Here is a 24388-nt window from a genome sequence, read left to right on the forward strand (position 1 = left end):
CCCTCCTGTCCTTTCCAAGTGGAATACAAAACCTTGTAACATTTGAATTTGAATGGGCTGAAAATTAAGCAGAACAAGTTCACCCACCCCTATCCTTTCAAGCTTTTGTTTTAAACTAGCTCATCAAAACCCTAACAGTTTTGTAGCAAACAGCGAGTATTTCTCAGGTTGCTAACAAATAGGACTCTATCCCAATAGCTTCAACTACCCCAACCAGAGCCAAAGGTAACAAATTCTTCCAAGAGAAAGGGAGGAAATGGGATTATCCCTGTCCAGACCCACAGCATGAACCGATCTCAGGAGGGTTCCCCCACCCCCACCCTATGCTCTCCACTAGCTGTACGTGAAAAAATATTCCTCTTTCATGGCTACTGAAACAGAAACTCAAGGGAGGGGGAAAATCCCTTTCAGACCTTTGGAAGGTATTTTATCTTTTTGCCCCAGACAAGTCTGTATTTATTTAGCTTTATAATTGTCAAGTTCCCTTTTACATTTTGAAATACTTTTATTTTTAAAATTTTAATACATTTAGAACTTTTTCAAAATTAAAAAAAAAGTTTTGTATTTTAACTTGTTTTTCCTGCTCTGAGAGAGGTTGGTGGAAGCACTCATTTTTAAGATCCCTTTTAAAACCCTGATTTCAATTGCTTGTAACTTTGAGAAATTACACATTTTTGTTAGGTGGCAGTCCAAATGCGACAATTTGTATCATGCTCATGACCATTCTATTACTTTTATTTCAGCCAAAATGGCTACATGTCTTCCAAGAATAGTTTGGAGGAAAAGGAGAGCTGCATTCTGAGACATGAAACACTATTTAATACTCAGTCCTCTGAAAAAAAAACGGGCCCTGTGTAGTCTAACTGGTCACTAGTCTGCCTTGACTGTCTGTGCATCAGCTCTCCTTCTTGAAAATAGGATAATTTTCATCTCACGTGACTACTGTGCAGAGAAATTAATTAAAGTCTGCATGGCACATGGATACTAGTGTGATGAGTAAGATAAAAAGAGTAAAAGGAAATTAAATAGTCCTGTCTCCAGAAAAGAATTTGAACTGAGAGTGAATGGCGGTATGCCTGCTTTATTAATTGAGCTCTGAAACTTAGAAAGAAAACAAAACAAAACAGAGTATGATCACTTTAACTAGAGACTTTATCATACTGCACAAAAGTTGGGGGAGTTAAAGGTTAAAGGGGGGAATCTAAGGTTACACAGACAGCCTTACTACTAACGTTACCTAACTTTGAGCGTGTGACCTAGCATCCCTAATAATATTATTTTAACATAATTTTTAATGTGTAATTATTTATAAAGCTCCAGACAGTAGGTGTGCATGATGCTTTACAGGCATATAAAATTGTCTGATCCCTGCCCCTAGGAGCTTGCGTGATGACACCACACAAGGGATGGGAAAGGAGGGGGTATGGGAGGACACAGTTGCAACACTGTGAGATCATGAGATGTACTTACTGCTACATAAGCAACATTTCAGCTTCTCTGTGGTTTTCTTGTTACTCATTTAACACTATATATTAAAATTTGGTGAACAGATACATAACACAAAGAAATCAACCGTAAGGAAGGATATGAAGAAAGAGAACTATGTAGTACAATGTTCAGAGTCAGCAGTTAATATTAAAACATTCAGAGCCAAACGTTGCATGTAGTCAATTATTTATATGGGGTTAGCCCTTGGCACCTCCAGCTGAGGTCTGGATTCTGCTCTACCAGGCACTGTACGAATATATTGTGAGATATGATAGCTGTGTTATGGTTTTTACCCTGAAAAAAAAGTCAGTGGCTGAAAGACAAAGATGGTTTAACAGGTTAGAGGCAGAGCCGAGGGTAGAACTACAGTGTTTTGACACTTGATGTGGTATTCTACATGCTAATTAATATGTGTATTTCGATTAAGATGGCTTGAACAAGAATACCAAAACAAAAAAACGCAAACCAAACCGAAACAAAAACGAGCGCACTTGCAAGTTGCTCCCATGTACTGGCAAATAAAACCATGGAGGAAAGACCCTGGCTTGGAAATCCTGGAACCCGGGGACCTTCTTTTTTCTCTTTCTGTGCTCTGGGAACTGAATGAGATTTGAGCTCTAATGTGGTCATTTCTGTGTGTGCAAGGCCCGTCGTACATGCCATTTCTGAGCTGGCCATACTATTACGCTGCTACGGGCAGACAAAACTACTGCATGTTGAAGACTGTACCCTTAAATGCTCACAACTTTCCTTGACTTCAGCAGCAGAGGAGCTGCAGACCCTGCCGCGATACTCTAATGCTATCAGGCATTTCAGCTACACGGAGACCACCCAGGCCACCCAGTAAACAATTCCAGAAACTCTAAGAAAAATGAATTTAAAACTAAACATACAATTAACCAAAGTAAGCAACATGGCAAAACACTCTTGATCTCTTGGAGCACAGGCTAAGCCTCTGGACCAAACCTAGGTAAGAACTGTGGACTTGATTCTGCTCTTCACTGCAGTTCTTCATAGCGCATGTGCAAAATACCACTTGGACTTTCTTTATAGCCCTTCACTCCAAATATAATTTGCTTCCACTTTAAGGGTACTTTTCACAGCCCACAGAGTTCAAAATTATTTTAGTATACAGCATTATAAATTCTTAAGAATTAGTTATTTCACCGGGTGAAAAGCCCAAGTTTTAGTCATCTTTACAACTTAAAATGACAAGCTAAATATTTCCATTATTCTTATTAACTTTTTCCCCCAAGCCTCAGCCAAATTAGTCACTAAATAAAATTTCTGGCTTCAGCGGAGCTCAGACTCAAGGAGGACTCCGATTCACTGCTGCTAACCACTGCTACTTTACAGCAGCGACACATTCTCCCAATTTCTTTGTTCTTATCTTCCTTTTAGAATTGAGTTAAATATTGGTACATGGACCAGACGAAGATAGAAAGGAATGAATAAACTCCATGTAAAATTTTCCAGTAAGTTTTGTAGCTTATGAAACATATTTAAAAATCTGTATAGCTTGGTATCAATTATTCACACAAACTGCGCTTTGACTTGCCTGGGAATTCAGGAAGCTAGTTTGGTCCTGAAAGTAGCCCGTTGATCACAACAACTACATATACTCAGAGCTCCCAACAGATTTTATTAGTGGGGTGGCAGCTGTTCTGACAGTGGAAGTTGAAACTGATGTTCTCCAAATTTGGCTGTACTCAAAATTGTACTCAGAATTGATTTACATCCCACTAAAACAAGAATTTTGTACAAATAGGTTTAAAAAAACTCCTTATTTTTTTCTTCCCTTTACACTTAGGAAGTGGCTTTTGAAAACCTAGCAAGTTGACCTCAAAAGGATTTAGACGAGCACAATTTTCAAAGCTGGTTTGTGTACAAACATAGGTTAGGAGTGGAATTGGATTTACCTTCAAATGTTACTGGCACGTTCAGAGCATAAAAATTTAAAAGATGTTACTATCAGCATTGCTGCTGTGGCAATCTAAGTGGTTGCTGACATAAGATTAAAATAAATCACAAATGTTAAGTTTCTGCTATATCCTAAAGTGGATCTGAAGCAATTTTTCTGTCCCAGAGCCTAAAAAATAAATATAATTTATGAAAAATAACTGCACCTCCCAAACAACAATAACTGTCTCCTATTTCAGTCTAAAACCACTCTTTTTAAATTAAGGACATACTAGATAAATACAGAATGTTTAGCACAATAAAATCACAGAAAAAATTTAGTTGGAAGTCCAGTCCAACCTCCTGGTCCAAGCAGGGCTAATTTCAAAGCCAGGCCAGACTGCCCAAGGCTTTGTCTGGTTGAGTTCTAAAAACCTCCAGGCATGGAGATTCCTTGACCTCTCTGCGCAACCTCCTCCACTGCTTAACCGCTCCCATTTTGAGGAATTTCCTCCTCATATTTTTTTATTTCCTTTACAGCAGCTGGGGACAGTTGCCTCTTGTCCTTTCATTGTGTATCCCCGAGAAGCCTCATAGTCCTCCTTTTGTTTAGGGGAAGACTGCAACAGGTCCCTCCTTACCTACATCGCTTCTGCGAGGTGACCAACCAGTTGCCTCCTCTCCCCCTCACATCTCGTGTGCTCCGGCCCTCTCAGCAGCTCTCCTCTGGACCCCCTCCAGTTTGCCAATCTCTGTCTTGAATTGGGGGCCCAAGACTGGACAGGGTATTACAGCACTGGCCTCACAGCAGCTGAGCCGGGGGAGTAATCACCTCCATGATGGTGATGGGCAGCACACCACACTATCCTTCCAGCTTCCACTCCTTTGGCTCAGCAAGACCCCCGAGCAGCAGCCCTGCTGGGCAGCTTATGAAATTTCGCGTTGTCTCTTCTAAAGCTATTAAAGATTTTGTGTATTTGTGTGGCAAAGGTAAATCTCAATGCAATGTACAGAATATATAACTTTGGCTGAAGTGAAAGATGGAGAGAATACTGACTTCCAAGAGAGAGTGTGTCACAATGACCTGCGGTCAATCTTTTATTTGACTAAAAAACCCAGAAAAAGTCCAAAATATTTTTTGCTGATTAGTACTGTTTTTACAGGGCTTTGCTTTGATATCTTTGCTCAACGTTATGGTATCTTCTCCTCCCCCACTCACTGTGTATGTGTGTTTTCCTAACCAGTTTAGATCTTGCATTTTGAGGAAAGTTGGGATTGCTTAGTTATCTTACAAGGCTCAATCTAAGTCTACTGAAATTAATGGGTTCCTTTTTTGGATCAGATCTGGAATGTTAATTGCAGTTACTATACTAGCCTATCTAATCCTCCAAATAGAGACTGCAGCAGGACTTAAGAAACTGTAAAAGGACAAATCACGAGAAAAACGTATTGTTGAGCAAGTATCTAAGTGAGGCTTGACCTTGTCCTCATTGATATTGATGGATAAAAAAAAGCCCTGAGATCATTCCAATAGGTTAAATACTGACTTTGGCCTAATTTATCCCTAATTTATCGCTCACTGCATGATCCAAGATGAAGTTCTCACTCAGAAATGTGTGCAAGGAAATAACTAGGTCATGATACATGCTCTTATGAAGGGGCTACAGATTAGCAGCTGAATGGAGAGAGACCAGAAAGCACAGACTTTGTGTCAACTGAGAATTCAGAGGAATTTCTGGCCCCTGTCCCATGACTCTGCAGCATCACACAGAGCAGATCCCTGTCAGTATTACCAGGCCACCCTCCTTGCTGGAGGCACAGCTTCCTATTTGGCCAGTTTGTATTTGCAAACTCCTATAAATTTTGGGTTCCCTTTGCAGCCCTGCCACCAACTATGTGAGTTTTGGCAAACAAACAGTATCAGAGTCACTTGTGCTTGAAGGCAGTTTCTAGTTAAATTCCAGGTTCTTGTATTTTCTTGCAAAAACTGCAGGAAAATGTTTGTTTATGCAAAAAAAAGAAAAAAAAAAGGAAATATGCTGGAAAAAAAACCCAAGGTATAATGCCAGTGGAGGGTAGCATTAGGTGAACATACATATGTATGTACACACCCACAAACCGATCCCCTAAGTTCACTGAATACAATCCTTTTCCACCTGGCTTTCGGTGGCTTGAATTTTTCCATTTTATGAATTTTACATTTTATGACCTGCATGTCATTTTTCTAGATCAATATATAGTAACATTTTAAGCACTTCATATGCTATCAGAACTACAAAATAAACCACACTGTAACAAAATTATTTCAGGCTTCTTGGAGAAATCAACTGCGGAGGGCAGCGGTCTTCTGCAAGAAATGTAACTACAAGTTCAAACAGAAAAGTGACCTTTGCTTGTTGCTACAAGTATGTCACTGGAGGGGATTTGGCAGTGTGCTTTTCACTAGGAGGAGTCACTTGGCATTGGTACTGGTTTATGAAAGAGCAGAAGAAAGTAGAAGTTGGTTTTCTTAAATGATTCCCTACAAGGAGGACACGCATGATATTTTCCAAGAGCAGGCTGCAAATAAATTTTTACCTCTGTGGAGCACTGTCAGATCCCACACTGTCGCAGTAGGCGTTCTTTACAGGGCATGTCTCTGTGCCATACATCACATCCCCCTCAGCTGAGTTCATGTAGCCATTGACCAGCTTGATGTCTCTCAACTTCATACTGTCATTTTGTGACTCCAGAGATACAATGTCAGATGGGGAGCTCACAACACCCGAGTCTTCTGTGGTGTCCTCAGATGCAAAGCAGCTGCTTTCTGATGCCGTTTCTTCCACCTCTGATAACTCCAGAACCGTGTCATCCACTACATAAACATTATCATGTGCAGGCAACAGGCTCTCTAAATGAAATGTACCAAGGAAAGTTAGTTGAAAGTCATCTGTACATAAATCAAACACGGAGAGCTGTTCCTTTGTAAATGGAAAAAATACATTAAATACATTAGAAATAGTAGGATGGAGTTCAATATTTGTATATGGGATAAAGATGATTTGAGAAGTGACAAAACTTTTGTCGTTCTTTGCTTTTACAAAGGTGGTTGCTAAGCCTGCCCTGTGGAGTTCAGGTTTTATAACTCATAGCAAATCAGTTTCCTTACTTCTATGAAGAAACAACTTTCCAGGGACAGATCATGACATTTCCAGTAACAAGTCTATATACGGGTAAAAAAGGGCAGCATTTCCCAGTCAGGACACTGAACTGGTAAACTAGATCTACTGCTGGCCCACTGGGGTCACTTTATTTTATCACCCTTCAAGTTCCTATGCACTATGGACAGTAACAATTATCTCTTTTTCAAAGCGTACAAAATTTACTAATAAGGGTACAGAAAAGTAGACACTACCATGCTTAAAGCAGAATCTTTTCCAATGTTTAGTCATTTATAAAGGAGACCAATGGATATGCCCTTTGCACGTTTAACTCTACTAAAAGTTGTGAATTTTGAAAGATTAGACATTGTACAATTTTTTGTACTCTGTTTTAGTTTGGTTCCTATGAGCAACTTGGGTTTTCATTTGGTTTTTTTGGTGAAAAATACAATTTTGTTATTTCCCTTAAGAAATGTACAACTCTAGACTCCATCCTGCAATTATACCATTAAAGGGGAACTCCCAAGGTCAACTTCAGTGACTGAAATTATTGAGTGACTAAAGACAGAACCAAACCCAAACACACTTCTTTTGATCAAGAGGCATCAATAAAGACTAATCTAAATGTTTAATTTGGAATTATAAGTGTGCTCCATTCTCCTCTTCAACCTCAGTAAGCAAGAGGAAGATTAAACAATAGTTTATGGTCTGATCCTGCAGACACTTGTGGTGGATGTTAATTATATGAGAAGTCCCAGGTCTACAAGCATGACTAAGATTAAACATACACTTCACTGTTTTTTAGGGTCAGAATCTACAATGTTTTGAAGCATACATGAAGCTACAGCTCAATAAAAATGACCAGCGGAGAGAAATACTTCTGTATTATGTTATATACACAGAAGTATTTTCTTTAAGTTGGAGAATTGAAAACAACTTTGTCAAAAAATGTCATAGAAAAAATTTTGTAAGGATGTAGCTTAGCAGTGAAGCTTTGAATAAAACTAAAATAAAAATCAAACCAACATTCCCCTTGACTGAGGTTACAAGATGCTATTAAGTACTGAAATTGATTTCTGACAGCAGAAGCCATAAAATTCAGAGGATTACAAATCATGATTAAAGTTGTAAGTGCTGTCAAGCATCGATATTAATGATGGAAGATGATAGAAAGACTCTATTGCGACTTTGGAAATAATGTTACTCGATTTCTTTGACCTTATTTTCTGTAACATTAGCTCTAGGTTCCAGATTTAATCCAAGAGATCGTTCCATCTAAAAATAGTAATTAAAGGAATAAGTATGTGTCCCTGAATGGATTAGAGTACACTTGTGACAGAACTACAATTAGGAAAACACCAACATCAAGGAGAAATATGAATAATTTGACATTAAACACCAAATAAGAAAACCCCACAAAACCAGACAGCAATCAAACAGGTAAGAGTATATAGCCCACTTGGCTTTCAAACAAACAAAAAACTCCAGTAACAACCCACCACCAAAGCACTAGTAAAAGCTACAATATGTTAAAAACAGAACAAAGTAGGATAGCAAAGAAACCAATTTAAAGAGTAGAAGTTGAAGAGTGGAAGCACACGGGAAGACTTTGAAGTAATGCACAATGCAGTATATCTTGATGCAAAGAGAACTCTACATAACACAGGCCGCATCTGTTGTCACCAGGATGCCATAAATGACCTCCATCCTATAGCTGGCACAGCAATTTATAACAAAGTACCTCCTTCCAGTTCCTGACATGAGGGTGACGGGCTTTTCCTCCCTAGGTGTCTCTCATTTCCTCTTCCTCTTCTTGCCTGCCTGCAACTATTTCCTGCATCTTTCTGCTCAGGGATTTAGATCCTTTTGGTCCCAGAGCCCTACCTGTCTCCAGCAGTAACAACACTCAGGTCTCTCTCTGATGTGATTCAGCAAGCTGCTCTACAGCAGGATCGCCATCCCCCAGCCCATTCTATCCACATATTGACAAACAAAAGGAAAACCAGTTCTCTTATTATCAGGGTCCACATGTGAATTGATCCCTATTTGTTACATCTGGATCTCAGCAGCTGAATCATCCAGTCCAGTGTAAGAACCTCCTCATCCAACAGCAGTTTTATCCTGAATTACAGAACTACAGAAAGACATCTTTCTATTCAACAATCAGATTCCCTGTGCTCAAGCAAAACCAAAATGTCTCCCTTTCTTCAAGCTGATCGGTTTGTCAACATGCTTCCCTAATATTTTATCTTCATTGAGAAGATCCCATTAATTTTTAGCACAGTTAACACACGGCACTGAACAGAATTACTGGCTGAGGCCAACTGTTTTGACTGCCACTACTACATGTCTGAACACGAAAGCACACGTATAAAACACGACTGCTATGGTTCTGTGTCATGTTAACAACCTTGTTTCAGCTAAGAGCAGCTCTAAAACAGGAGTGTTTTAAAGTTGAGCCATTCCTGGATGGATTAAGTAAGAATCTATTCTTCATTCTACATGCTTGATTAAGTCTCCAGTGATGCAAATTGAAGATGGATGGGCATTACTGGGTAATGATACATGACACGAAAAAAGCCACCTCAACTTTACTGAATAGACTTGATTCCAGGAGTCAGAAAATATCTTTTAAAACTTTCTAATTCTACACAGAGAACAGGGTAATGTGCAGTAGTAGATGTGATTCTGCCCTGTGATTTTTGTGTATTTTGTATTTTTTTTTAGAGGGAGTACACATGCAGAAAACCACCACATACACTAAGCACAGTGATCATAACGATGGCAGCTACTGAGGTTACTTGTTGGTCGAATAAAGAAAAATCTCAACATTTGTTTCTCTCTTCTCCGTCATGACACTAAGAAGATTTCAACGTGGGCTCTGATCTTCAAGACCTCATGTAGACACATCTAGGTTAAGACAGAATATTCATCAAGTACTTCAGGACTGGACACACAAATAACAATTGACACAGACAATATATTACTGAAAACACGTGTACCTCAGAAGACTGTCTGCATTTCCAAATATATAACAATGCCAAAATCTTTTTTTCTGTAACATGTGACCCCATTCACTGGCTTCAGGTGGGGTGTGATATTGCAAGGGGTGTAGAGTTTGGCTCGTGGTCTCCAACTCATACTGAAATCTCTGCGGGACATCTCACCCACAAGTAAAATTGGAGTGTCCCTCAATGCCCTGCACTGCCGCTTACCTAGGTCCTGCTCCAGGCTGCAGAGTGTGCAAAGCCCAAATGAGTGAGTGCCACACCAGGGATGGCCCTCGCTTAGCATCAGCAGCGCTGTGGCTGCACAATTAGGTCAACCACAAGTTACAAAGGCTTTCTTGCGGAGTGGAGTCGGGGGGAGCGGATTGGGTCTGTTTGCAAGAATGTTGCCCTGATCATCAAGAGACCTCATCGGTAAAGAATGTGAGCTTCTTGTTTAACACAAAAGAGATCTTGTTGTTTTAATCTCAATAGGTTGTAAGTAATTAGGAAAACACTGAACTCTGAGTTTAGGAGTCATATCTGCACTCGCGCAGTTTGATATCGCATATATATACACATTATTCATACAGAATGCCAATGATGGGGAGACAGATAAACCTCACCTGGTTTAAATGCTAATCAGCATTTTCAGAAATGAAGATTCAATTCAATAGGTGAAGACTACCATGGATAAAATACTCACTTTGACTACTACTATGAAAATCACCACCACTAACTTTGAATGAGATTAGAATCAGACCTAAGTGTTCAAAAGATGCATATCATACCCAGACTTTGAAAATCAGTCACCCAAGCCCAAGCCATCACTCCCTCTGAGTCCAATGGGCACAGGGTGTAAGTCTTGTCCGACTACAACTGTTCACTAAGTGCTGTGACCTTCTGCTTTTACAGCACTGCTGGTGTTTTACTGTCACATTCAATATTGACAGAAACAGTATATCCAAGAGCACTTTTAAAGAGGCAACAGCTGATTTAACCCCTACATGGTGAATAATCTGAACTTTGTAATTGTTTCAGAGTTCCTTTAATTCCTCAGAGTTTTTGCTAAGCGGTTGGTAATTATTTGCCAAATTCTTTCATCACTTGTTCCACTGCCAAAAAACTTTCTTTTCATGGACTAAAATTGCTTTGCTGTAGTTCAAATGGTCTATTACAACAAAGTTGTAAAAAATATTACAAACTTCATGATGTTAAAGAATATTAATTCTTATAACGATCCTCAAATTACAACATAATTATTTCACTGACAGTACTTAAAACTTCTAGCAAGAAAGAAACGATAATTATTCGTATTAGTGGTAAAAAGTTAGACCATCACAAAAGACTGGTATTAAAAAAGTGTACATTTTTTCATAGGCTGCTGGAAGAAATAGGAAAAGAAAACATTTATTATGGCAATGATTAACAGAGATTATGAAAATGGGTAACACAGGATTAGCTTAAGAGTTTTCACACAGGTACAATGTGTTCTGGTTACATTTTACTCATTTTGCTCATCAATCAAAAACTTGTACGTAGAGATAGGTGTTAAAAATGATACAGTGAGCAGTTAAAGCACAAGACAGAATGGGTAGACTTCTTTCTACTCGTTGCAATTAAGACTGTTTTAACCCAGTATGACTGTTAGCACAGTTGAGCCTATATGCATACTTTCATTTTTTTAATTAAAAGAAACAAAGAGAAAATAAATGACCACTGTTATACATTAACAATAGCACGGGGGGAGTGGGGGAATGGATTGAGCTCCAAGGCATGCCTTCTCTCCCATCGCCTGCAACTGCCTTGCAGAAACTGAAGGTGAGGCCAGGAAATGTGGAGGTGAGAGAGGTGAGGAACCATGCTCTGCAGCTCCAGCTCCTCCAAAATGAGGATGTAGAGCAGCTTAATGTTGGCTCAGCTCATTTCGGTCATAGAATCACAGAATAATTTAATTTGTAAAGAACCTCTGGAGGTCTCGTTCAACGTCCTCCTCAAAGCACGGCTAACTTCCAGCTTAGATGAGATTGCTCAAGACTTTGAGCAGCTGAGTTTTGAAAATCTCCAAGCATGGAGACACCACAGCCTCTCTAGAAAATCATGAATCATTCCCTGGGCAATGTTTAACGCTTCTACCCATAAAGAACACTTTTTTTATGCCAAATTGAAAATTTTCTAGCTGCAACTTCCCACTGTTGTCGTCTTAACCTTTTGCAGTGAATCTCAGAGAACATTCTGGCTCGTTCTTCCTTTTCATTCAGATACAAGACAGCATTCAAATTCTCCTTACCCTTCCCTTCTGCAGGCTGAACAAGCCCTGTTGCCCCAGCACCTTCATGTACATCTGCGATGCCTCCTGCCAGACCCTGCTGCCTCTGCTCTGGCTTGTCAGGATCTTGTTCCACAGAACTCGAACCTGAACCCACTTTTGGACAATGGACACAGATGTGGCTTCATGGCAGCCAAGTAAAGGGGAGTAATCATCTCCCTTGATCTGCTGGCTGTGCTCTTCCTAGTGCAATCCAGTCTGTGGTTAGTGCTTCATCACCGTAAGGGCACGGTGCTGACTCACGCAGTCCCTGCATGTGACTCCCAGTTCTCATATAATGAGATATTTTCAGCCTCCTTCCTAGTCTTATGCCCCACGCTCATGTTTTCCAACGGGTTGTTTAATTGCAGTCATTCTTACTGCACAAAACCTGCAAACAGAAGTAAATCAATACCTTTACATGCTAGCCAGTAACAAAAATTAAAAGACTCACAAAGCAGATGTCTCACCAGACATGTCATCAGAAAGGTACATATGGACTATTATTAGATGTACCCTGCGAATCTTCAGCATTTCCACAGTTGATGCAGGATAATCACAGTTAACTTAGCTGCCTAGATCTACTCTCCTATGGTTGAAACATAAATCAATGTGGACCCTTATGAATTTGAGGTAGTCAAGCACTTCCGTTGAGGTTAAACCTGTCTGCTGTTAGTTGATACTGCAACACAGAAGTATTGTAACTTTTACAAATTTTTTTTTGTCAATTGTGTTTCTTGCACCAAAGGTAACACAAGATACGATCAAGCTAGAAAGAGGAAACTGGAGAGTACTCCAGTCCCTCCACTGTTTTTTCCATGTACAAGCAACTATGAAGGTCTGTTCACTAATGTTTGATTTTCCTTTCAAAGCTATGCTGAAAATTACTGTGCAGTCTTTCTCTCAAAACAACACTAGGTAAGACTATCTGCTGGCTCTTCATAGACTCTGAGGGAACTACCACGTCAAGTTAATGTCTGCTACCCTCTCCCATTTCAGACTTTTATTTTTACCACCTGCCGAATAAGAAAAGAAAGATTTCAGAACTAACACAACACAGATTTTCAGGCAGGGGAAAATTAACATATTGGACTTTATTATTCCCATTTCTTTCCCATAATCCTTTCTTCAATGACTGAAAAAGTCCTTCCGACCTCTGCAAAGCCCATTTGACCTAGAATACCGCAGCTATTGCTAAACTGCTTTTCATCCTCTCCTTTTTGGCACTCACTAGTTCCTTGCTTTTATAAAAGCCTTGTATGGATGCGTGGACAACTCTACACCATAGCCAGTAACCAGCCTTCCTTGTTCGAAGGGAACAGATGTCGCAAAAGTGACATGAAGAGCAAAATGCTCTTTGACAGGAAAAGGATTGTGTGTCAAAGTAGATCTTTCCTTGATTAACTGGAGAACATTGACACTTGGCTTAGAGAGGGACAGATTTTAAAAAATGAGTCAGTAGTGCTAGTTGTTCATTTCCTGTTATACACTTTGAAGTACGATGGGGAGGCTTTCACAACAGTTCCTGGTGTCGACTATCTGAGGTTAACAGCAAACTAGAATGACTCACAAGGTGCTTTCCTGGCTCTAGTTGGTCCTCTACTTAGGTGTGAGGAGAGGAGCAGTGTGCTTAATCCGTGCAGTTCAAAAAGACTATGAACAAGCAGATCATGTAGGTTACAAGAGTAGGATAACATAGACATATATTTAAGAGCATATAATAGACAGCTTCAGACTTGCACTTCATAAATCACGTCTAACACTGGTAACATGCCATGATCAATAATGGGGCTCTTTGGAGGGCTTTGTGGGAAAGGAAAATCTAGATCTAAAACCAGAGACTGCCCAATATAATGAGCCTGGTGAAGAAATAAAGTACTCTCCACTTTTTGCTGGGAATTATTAGTCTTAAGTGATAGATTTTGGCAATCCACATCCTTTACAGAGGTGGTTGGCTTCCATGCAAGCACAGTGCAGCATATAAACAAATGGACTGTGAAGGTGATTTTCATGAGCCACCTTAGAGAACATAGTCTATAAAATTGCCTGAAAAGCGTATGCGGTGTAACGATTAAACCCAGAAATGATTACTGAACCTATGCAATAAACCAATGTTTTATTACATGATTTTAAAGACCACAGGAAAAAGACCATTTGTTCAACTTTTCTTTTTAAACTTCACCATCTTCCCCCCTGTGCACTCTGTTCTATCAATTCAATCTCTTCCTTAGTTTGTCTGTTAACAATTCCATAAAAATCTCTACTGCAGATTCATATTTCTAGCATAATTCAGCAGAGAAAAACATAAAACACTTTTGCATTGTAATTATACTTTCCTTCCCCAGAGACTAACTGCCAGGAAACTCAGCAAAGAGAAGATAAAAAACCCCAACCCTAAACCAAACACACAAACACATATACACACACACACTTGTGGGACTTAAGAGCTCTTTCTGTAGTACACAGACACCATTCCACTGACAGTTGTGTATTTATTTCTGATTAAATTTAAAGCTAGGAAGTGAGGAAGAGAATCAGGTCAATCTGTAATAAGCTATCTATTACTGAAACCATTAGCTATTACACACATAAAAAGTTGCTTTCTATTTATGGGGACAAAGTATACTTGCCTTGGGTATATAAGCACTTCTATTGAGAACTGCTGCACAAATGAGAAAAAATAATTTTAGTACTTTCCTAACAATGTGGACTTACTAAGCAGTAAAGGCAACAAATATTGGTTTTGCTTTGTACTAAAAGATAAGAGTGACTCCAGGCTGAAGTGGTGGTTAACAAAATGGGATTTCATCACTCTTGCAGATTTTTTTCTTATCCATCCTCACAACACCTCAGTCCACTCAGATCTATGATGTCGCCCTTCAGTTCCCCCATCAGTGCATCCATCATTTTCCCTTACATCAACTTCTATCTTTGTACAGGATAGCATCTATAGTATCATCTGAAGTCAGACAGAGCCCTCAGAAAATTAAATGTTTCATGCACAAACCACCTGCCTAACTTACAATTAGGATGGCACAAAATAACTCCATTTAATTGGCCAAAACATGCTTCAGCCAAACCACCAATAACCTAAATACCTTCACAGAAGATTTTCAACAGCTAGCTCCAAATTTAGATATGAAAACATTTCCATACACCTCTGTGCTATAAAGACACAAAGCTCTATTCTAACCACATTTGATGTACATTAACTGACTCCTCTTGGACCTACTGATCAATGGAATACCTGCTTCCGTCTCCAAAGTTAGAACAACAACAGGTGTTTCAATATATTCTGGTTGGTGGTTTACTTTGGCAATTACATTTCCAGAAATATTTTAACTTGGAAGAGCATGCTTCTCTTCTGAATTTAGTTATTATGCATTTTACTGCACATTCAGATTCGATTACTCTGCTATCATATTTCTCATAGCTGTAAGATGTCCAACGTTATCAATGAAAGTACAAACCTGGAGAGACACTGCTTGGAGTACCTGAACACTTTTCATCACTAAGACGTTTTGCCTTCTGAAACTGCCCTGTGAAGAAAGAATTATTCTTGCGGATAACAAAACTGAGGACCAGAGTATGCTAAGTATCTCCCGTATCTCCCTAAAGATCTTGTGCAATACCCTCCACAAGGGCATCATACCATTTTCAAAGGACATTTCCTAGGCACTCTGAAGACCAGACTCCCATGCTGGGATGAGGGCAAATCCAGGGCAGTGAGGCCAGGACAGTGCCTGCCAAGCGCACTGACCACCTAAAACACTGCCAGGCACCCTGGGGCTATGCTAGCAGCAATGAGACACAGACAATAAAGGCTGTATGGAAGGATGGCAAGAGACAGTAACACAAACATAGCCAAGAAATCATTGCATGGGGCAAGAATCAAACGCAGGGTATCATGAACTCCATTTCAGGTTCTAGCCATGAGGTTATCTTTTTCAGCAGTGCACACTGAAGCTCTCCCTGGGAGCCTAGTGAGGACAGGAACACGGGACAGGTAGAGAACAAAGCGCTCACAGAAGAGCTCTGCTATGATGCCACCACTCCTCTTTGACAGCAGATGGACTAGATCAGATTATTTCAGACATAAGCAGAGATGGCACTACGTAAGTCAGAGCTGAATTTGGCCCACTCTTTCTTAGCCCTCTTGGAAGTCAATTTATCTCATCAATCGTGCTTTGCCCCGGGGCTCTCTTTACCTATTAACTTGAAGAAATGCAAACATGCAAGAGTGGTAACTGGATGTTGTGCTCTGTACTGATCTGCAGATAGTAAAATGTTAATGGCAGTGTCATCTCTGGTGTTCTGGTGAACAGCAGCTTGATGCAAATGGGTCATCATCTGAACACCCACTTGGAATAACTTTCACGTTTTGTGCTGTTAGTATCAGATCCTGCTTCCACTTCAGTGGCTGGGTTTTGCTACTGACTTCAATGAGAGCAGGATCGGACTGCTCACTGATTAAAATGTAAAGCTGCAGATATCTCCTGCACGGGACGAATCCCCACAGGGAAAATTTGTCTGCATTTTTATTCATGTGAAGCATTTTAAGGCTTTCATTTACACAGTCCATTCAATAATAATGTGCATGCTGTATAATGGGGTACCTGACTAAGCATGCTTAAGTGCTTTGCTGGAGTAAGGCCATTTCTAGAATTTGAAGGTTCACTATGATCACACCCTCAAAACAGACAAGCTAGTTCGGGGAATTTTTCACCTGAGTTAATGGGCTTAATTAGGATCACCATAAAAGGTCATTTTTCCTACAGGAAATTCAGAAATGTCTTTGAATTTCTTTCTTTTTAGCCTCAGTTCCTACTGAAATTAGGTTGAGAAGGTCACACTGTTCCGGGTTTATAAGTCTGTCTATGAAACCCTCCAGTAACTTTTAAACTGGCTGGCAACTTCTCCTGAATTAGACAGGAAGGGTAACAATCTAAAGTTCAGTTCAACAAGTTTCATAAAGAGGCAGAAAGACAGAGTAAGGGGACTTTCTTCACAGATGTGAAGGATGCTACAAACAACAGCAAAGCTTCAACCCATAGTGTGGTGGGGTTTAGATATCAGCTCATTCCCTATTATTTACCAGGGATACCTGAGGGAAGGATGCTACAAACAACAGCAAAGCTTCAACCCATAGTGTGGTGGGGTTTAGATATCAGAAAACTGAATAAATGTAGAAGTCCAAAAGAAATGCTTAAGAATTACTTGATGGGGTCTAGGGGAAGAGAAGAAAAAGAAAAAGAAAAGGCAAAACTCCCAAATCCTAACATCCTAACATCCATTTTGGTTTTGAAATCAAGAAGCTGAAGCTTCTGCAATTGTCTTCTCCATCTATTTTTCCCTTTTTTATCCATTATAATCCCTTTATTATCCTGTTTCTTTCCCCTTCTTATCCCTAACTAAAATTAAAACTAAGTATAAAAAAACCAAAAGGCATCTCCTCTTTTAAACATCAAAGAACCAGTTATTTTTTTTTTCTAAAAACACTACACAAGGATTATGTTTGGAAAAAATTTTTAGCAGGTGTGACTGGCCACTGTTCCACTTTGTACAGTGCAGTTTTTACAGTAATGGTCAAACATTATCTTCATTTTCCTGATTGCTCATAATTTCAGCATGAGATTATAAAACTCTCCTCTCACCTTAAGAGTGGCCCCTATCAGACCAGCACAGAAGCAAGCTGGTGGTTTGTTATTACTCTTCACATTACAGCATAGAAGTTTAAAGACTTCTGTCTCCATTGCTTTCAGTCTCCTAATTTTCTCACAGGCACTAATTTAACTCTCTGGAAAAACCGCAGGAGTTTCCCTGTGCAAGGATTTTTTTGTGTAAAAAAAAAAATGCAATCCATACATTGCCAAAGCCTTGTATTGTGAACAGTGGCATGTATTTAATGTACTCTGAAAGTGAAGAAAAGCCTTTTTAGCACAAAAGACAAATTATTTTATTTGAGGAACATCTGAATCCCATTGATTAGCCTGACGAATACAGAACAGGAAAACTGCCAGGTACAGAGGAAGCTGGGCATGTCCACAAGGGAGTGGAGCAAACAAGCAAATTACAGTATACGCATGCTTTTTTTTTTTTTAAAACCAAATGTTTTCATTTGGAAAACTTGGACATTTAAACCTCTAAGTTTCTTTAGGTTGCTGGTCAGTTAATCAGCATATTGTTCTCATTTTCTGAAGGCAAGAAGGGTTTTAAAAGTAAAAAAATATATTTTTAAATTATAAATAGACACAAAAACTTCACATACAATGTGTTTAACTGAAAGAAGATTTCTTCTGAAAAAAACTGAAACCAACAACCTTTCCTCTTTTCCTCTTTCTGGGGAGAAAGTGGGATCAGGATAAGTTTTACCTGGTAAAAAAGAATCACGTCACTCCTGAGTATAGATTTAACATGTCTAAGAGACTGGTAGTACCCATAAAGGGTTTCAGAATAAAACCAAAATACCAATGCATTCATGTCATAGTCCCCAAAGTAGCATCTACTTCCAGTAACACCAGGAAGTGATACTGGCTGGCCCTTCTACTGTCCTTAGCAGTCCACTGTGAGGCTTTCTGTAGAGCAAGTCAAGTATAATAGTCTGTTTAGCTTCCAAAATGCTCTGTCTCTTACAAGTAAAAGTCAAGTAAAGAAAGGTCTTATCTGGAACTTAAAACCAGCAGATCAGTTTTTCTTACAGTCTTTATAATTCTTATATAATTCTTCATAATTCTTATAATTTAAGAAGTATAAGAATTCTTAATTCTTACATTGAAGTCTTGATTGTTACACCCATAGACACATCTTATAAATACAGCTGGTGCATGTTTTCATTTAGTTAAGGAAAAAATGTTGAAAATATTTTTCCATTAATTTTCACGTTTTTACAAACTGAAAAAATATTTTCCCTCTTAGTTTCTAACTTCTTGTCAAGTGAAAAAAATTGAGGAAAGAAACAATCATGGGAGAGAAAAGAAGACAAATGCTAACTTACATGTTTTAAAAATGACATATAAATAACAATTTTCATTGGACACTTGAAGTGAAAATAATAGTTGTTCTGTTTGTTTGCTCTGACAAGTAAGTAGATACTCCCCTACCAGTCCTTTACTGTTATGGGAGGTTACCATACTTCACTTCCACACTACCAACTTCACTTTCACCTTTTAATCACAATAGTCTTAAAAGAAAAAAAGTAAGTTGCCTGTCATAGTCGTCCTTTCTCATTCTTTCCTCGGTCTTTTATTTTAGGTCTTTGTCCTCCATTACACCCCACCTTTGCTTATGGTACAGTAGGTTGGAAAGTAATTCTTTTATCCATGCCAGGAACTAATTATGGAATCCACAAAAGCAGCTGACAAAAGAGACTCTGTCTCTGCTCTCAGCCTTTTGCTCCCTCAGGCCCTAAAACTCAGAAGTGAATGTGCATGGCCGGAATTCTCAATTTCTTAGAAAAAAGCAGGCAGGCATTTTAGTCAGTGTTTACTGACTTAGAAGTAGTAATAGGAAAAGATGAGTATGAGCATCACCAAGGATGGACAAGCACTTTGGGATGGGTATTATCACCTACCTGGAACAGAGAATATAAAAATTTTCAACAGTTTGCTTTCTGTAGCTCACTGTGCATTGCCTGCATTTGAACCAGTAGGATCTTGCACTACAAATTGCAATGCCATTTCAAATACCAACCTTCCAGTTTGATTTGGCCCATACATAGTGTGTAAATCAAGCATAACTTCAAATTCATACCCAGGATTAAAGTTCTCACACACACACATACACACTTGTACCATGTGCATGTATTTGGCTGGACACAGATGTTCAGTCCAGCTTGTTACTGATAAAACTAAGTCCCTCTATTTGTATGGGTGTGACAATTTCTTCATATTCCACTGTTCAAGTACAACAACAGAGAATGTTCAAGATGCCACTCAGTTATTAAAGGTACAGTTCACATAGTTAAACTGCTCTTATTTTGACTAAGGAAGAGGAAAAAAGGGAATTTGGTTTCACTTGGAACAAACATTCACAGTTTATCCACAGACCACTTGCACTGCAGAGCTGGGCTGCAAAGGAATTAGAAGATAAACGTCTTTACATTTAGTCAGGATGGGAAACGTGAAGCTAAGGTTTATTCCATACTCTGTGAAATAGGTAAATAACCAGTTAAAAACCTCAATATCAGGAAATGAGGTTAGAAAGACTATTTGGTTCACTGGAGTCCAGTCTCAATGTAACTACAAAATATTTTGTTATATTCAAAGGAACTGTGCTCCCTTACAGACTTCTGGCTCAAAGTCTGCAAAATCACAGGCACTATTTCCAATACAAGCAGAGAGCAGAGTTAACATGTAAGTGAATACAAAATAACCCCTTTCGTTACCTTTACCCAGGACTGAGTCCCCTTCTTCAGAACTTTCTCAAGGTATGAGAAAATGAAGCAGATCCAGTGACCCAAACTTACAATTTTCTAATTAGAACTGAACAAGAAAAAAGAAAAAAAATCTTTCATGTTCAAGGAACATTCAAGGGATACAAAGGACTCAGTATTTGACACATACTCAGTATGTTATCAACTTCTAAAGTAGTTCATTCTTGCTACTGGGCTTGATCCTTTCAACAGTCATTTACCACTTGAAGTCAGAATATCACAGAAGAGTATGCAATAAACAAGGAATAAAGCAGCTGACTCTTGCATAGAAAAATACAAGACCACCTTCCCCTTTCTCCATCTCAGCAAAAATCATCACACTTTATTACGTGTAAGCTCTTCTGGATAAACAAAGAATTAAGTATGTCACCTTTTTGTTCTCTCAACTTCTTACGGATTTTAACAGTGGAATTCTCTAGCCATACAGAAGCTTGTCTGCATGCTATACATAAGATACCTGAATAAGAAGTGTGTAAACTGTGACAGCAAGTTTGACTCACTGTCCTTGAGGGGGGAGTTCATAGTTTTGCAATGACATTAGAAAACAACATGGCTGTAATTTTCGAGGGATGGAATAAGTTACATTCTGTCTTCTAAAATAACATGTATTTTAGTATGGGAAGTTAAATGGTGCCTACTGCATGCTAAATATATATTGACAATCATAGTAGTGACTGGAAGCCAAGTTCACAAGACAGAACTACTGTCTCATATACACATGCACAGCCCAACTCTCACAAAGAAGCACTTTGATAGAACAATAAGGAGAGCTAAAAGTGGCTGTGAACATAAATGATGAGTGTATGACAATCATGACCACAGAGTTTACAGATGCAGATGATGGTCATACGATAGATTGCATGGCCATGTGTTTAATAAATAAATGCATCATAGGCCTTTGCAATCCATCATACAATTTGGACTGGATGATTTCTCTACCAAACACTCTCCCTTGGCACTTATTTGAGCACTCTAGATGCCATGGACAGCTTTAAATAGTTCCAGTTAAAATGAACAAAAAGAGAACTATTTCCTTTTTCCATTCATATATTTAGAATATTCTGTCTGTATCTCACCTGCTCAGAATAAGTTTCAGTTCTGGACCAGTAGCACATTTTCTAAAGATAAAAATGGAATGAGTTCAAAGTTTAGTATTCTACCTCCCTGTCACTGCAAAAGACAAAAATCCAGCTGCTCAGTGAGAAAGACAACATTCATTTCAATCCTCAAAGATTTCAATCCTAAGGAAAAAAAAAGAAAGCATTAGATGTAGAAAAGATCTTTAAGGATGTTTGGAGAGTCTCTGAATCCTAGATTTTAGTCTCTGAATGACTGAATTGCTGGTAATGAAGTCATTTGTCTGTGAAAGAGGACGGATACTAAAACAATCTGCTCACGCTTTTAAAATGCTCAAACTCAAGCTGATAAAGCTTTCTAGCAGAACACGTCTTTCTGTATTGGCACTAAACCCGACCTACTCCTATGCACTTGTTCTTAAGCACATACATCAGCCATATGCACTAGTTTCCACACCTTGTACACAGCTGCCATAAATATACAGGCAATATGTATGCAATATAACAGCCAACCCAACATGCCACCACCCTTTGCAAGAATGCCTAGAGTAAAAATTTGAGCTTACGTCTGGAAGATGCTATCACAGTGGCATCATCTGCAAATATGATCTTATCTTCATTTTCCTCTTTGAGAGAAAACTGATTAAAAAAAAAATCTAGAAAAAAATATTTTTCTTTTTAGTTGCTCAACAAAACAATTTAGTAAACTAAATTTAATTTTATGGTATTCTTAAAGAATTGAAAATCTTTGTTAAGTATGGTATCTATTAGCTTAAAATTCACCTTTAGCAGTATGCTTACTTGTTACCTACTGCAGATCTATGACAACATCGGCTCCCTCTGGTGGTCAACATAAAAAAGTTTCATATGGTCATTCAGTAAGATCTGTGCACCAGGAAGCTTAATCTGTTTCTAATTCACTGGATTTTGTAGGGGTTGAGCACATTCATCAGGTAGCAGGATGGGTACAATCATAAATTATACATCTGTCCTTATTTCCTAAGAGTACTGAATGTCACTGACATTGGAGTCGTAATACTGGAATTTTTTTTTGATTTATAAGCTAACTATGCATTTACTTGTCCTCCTGAAAGGGCGCAATAATATTTTCCAATTTGGGGATTTTTTTTGTTTATTTGTTTTTCACCCCACATATCTTACCATGAAGGACAGTATTTGATCAATACGTTTGGTAGTGCAGATAAATCCTGAATATATTAAAGGTGTTTCTTGCTAACTGTGGCAATAGCATTTTGGAGAAAAATTGTAGTATATTAGTCATTTTGTTGTTGACTTCTCCATGTCATTCTCATTACACTTCTAATGTCTCCATGGTTGAAATAAAAGGAGTAAAACCAAACCAATGTCCTTTCATATCACTGCTAACTTAAGACTTCATCAAACTGACCTAAATTGACATTTCCTTCTTGCATTGAAAATGACAGAAAAACTCTCATTCTCTTCCAGAAGCCAAATAGAAGTGATGTTAGAAATCCTGGGTCAAAGCCTGCAACAAGTGAGGATTCCCCAACCTCGGCACTGAGCTGGTGCTCATGAACGAAACTTCCAGCGAGTTCACGTTCCCATAATCACACTTTGCTTAAAGACTTTAGCCCCTTGCACACACACTATTAATGAATCAGCAGTTGTGAAACAGAGTATCTATGCAATTCCACTGAATAGATTTGGATTTAATGAGTGTCACTGAAAGTTCTTTCCCACATTGTGTATAGTAATGGGAGGTTGTAAACATGCTAATATTATACTATAATTTCTTATAATTAAGAAGATTTCTTGTAAAGATGCAGTAATTTTTCTTTCTTTTTTTTTTTAGAGTTTTGTTTAATACTATCTATGTACCTGGCACTTAACGAAATTGTAAGAAACAAAGGATATGAGCTAGCGTAAGCAAGGGATTTTTTTTTTTAAAATTTGGAAAGGCAGAGCTGGCTAGTTTAAACCAGTCACTAAAATATTTCACATAGGAATTTCACAGAAAATGCTAATTCTCACAAACATATTTGCAGAGGGAAATCTTGCATTTTAATAAAAACCAAAAATAAATTAAGGATGAGTAATGAACTTTTTGAGTTTTCACCTAGAGCTTTTAAGAGTTTGAGCAGCTCACCTGGAAAGGGATGGTTTTTTACAGCAAACTTGTCACTTATGGGGAGAGGGGTCATAGCTGTATTCCTTCAAAGCAAAGATACTTTCATTGAAAATGTAATTTTGTGGAAAACTTGAGCCTCCTTTAAGCTAAACTGGCGTCACTGCAAAGAACTGCTTTTACAGTACGCTGTACTTCTACATCGTACTCAATATAAAAAACTTTGTTTCACCACTTCCATTACTCCATTTTTATACTAGTCTGAACTCCACGGGGCATGTAACTCTAGAGTTACAAATAAGATGTAAATAGAGTAATGAGAATGGGTAAATTAGGTTCTTAATCTTCACATTGTGAACACCTACTAGTTTGTTTTTTTTTAAGAGAAGACTTACAATTAAACCATTGTCCTGTCTTAAGAAGCTATTACAAAGTACCTGGCAGCACAGAGAGTCCAATTCTACTCCACTTTTATTAGAGAAGATCCTTAGGGTATTAAGTATACTTTCTGAAGCATCACTTAAAACTTATTAACTACATGTCATATCTGTATTAAAAACCATCAAACCCCTTTTTAGTCATGTTTCACATTATCTGTAGCAATGCTTTGCTTGCTTATTCTCCATTTTGCCTACCTGGAAAGGATTCAAGATGAACATGATTATTTGCTTGAGGGTAAAACAATAATTTTTCATCATTTAAATTAGAGTTATGTATTGCAACTCACTCATTTAAATAACAAATGTCTTAAATCACAGTACATGTGAGGTCAGAATAGTTCTGGGTGTGTGCACCATTGCAACTCATAAAACCTAGGTTTATAGTTCAGAATGATTAAAAATACATGTCTCATGGGCCGTTCACATGAAGAACTTTCTTCAGCACAAAGAAGTTTTTGGCAAGTACAATCCTATAGCTGATATTTTAATTATAATTCACTGACTATTCCTAG

The 24388-nt window shown here is 38.4% G+C and overlaps 1 protein-coding gene across 1 annotated transcript in view; it reads right to left on the reverse strand.

Moving 5' to 3' along the window:
* COBL (cordon-bleu WH2 repeat protein) overlaps positions 1-24388 on the reverse strand; it is a 111238-nt gene that overhangs the window by 13276 nt on the left and 73574 nt on the right. The window contains exon 10 of the mRNA XM_009705131.1: positions 5965-6277. Coding sequence (XP_009703433.1) covers positions 5965-6277 — 313 coding nt within the window. The remainder of the gene's footprint in view (positions 1-5964; positions 6278-24388) is intronic.

This window comes from Cariama cristata, unplaced genomic scaffold (genome assembly GCF_000690535.1).
Source record: "Cariama cristata isolate BGI_N322 unplaced genomic scaffold, ASM69053v1 scaffold6638, whole genome shotgun sequence".
NCBI classification, from domain to species: Eukaryota; Metazoa; Chordata; class Aves; order Cariamiformes; family Cariamidae; genus Cariama; species Cariama cristata.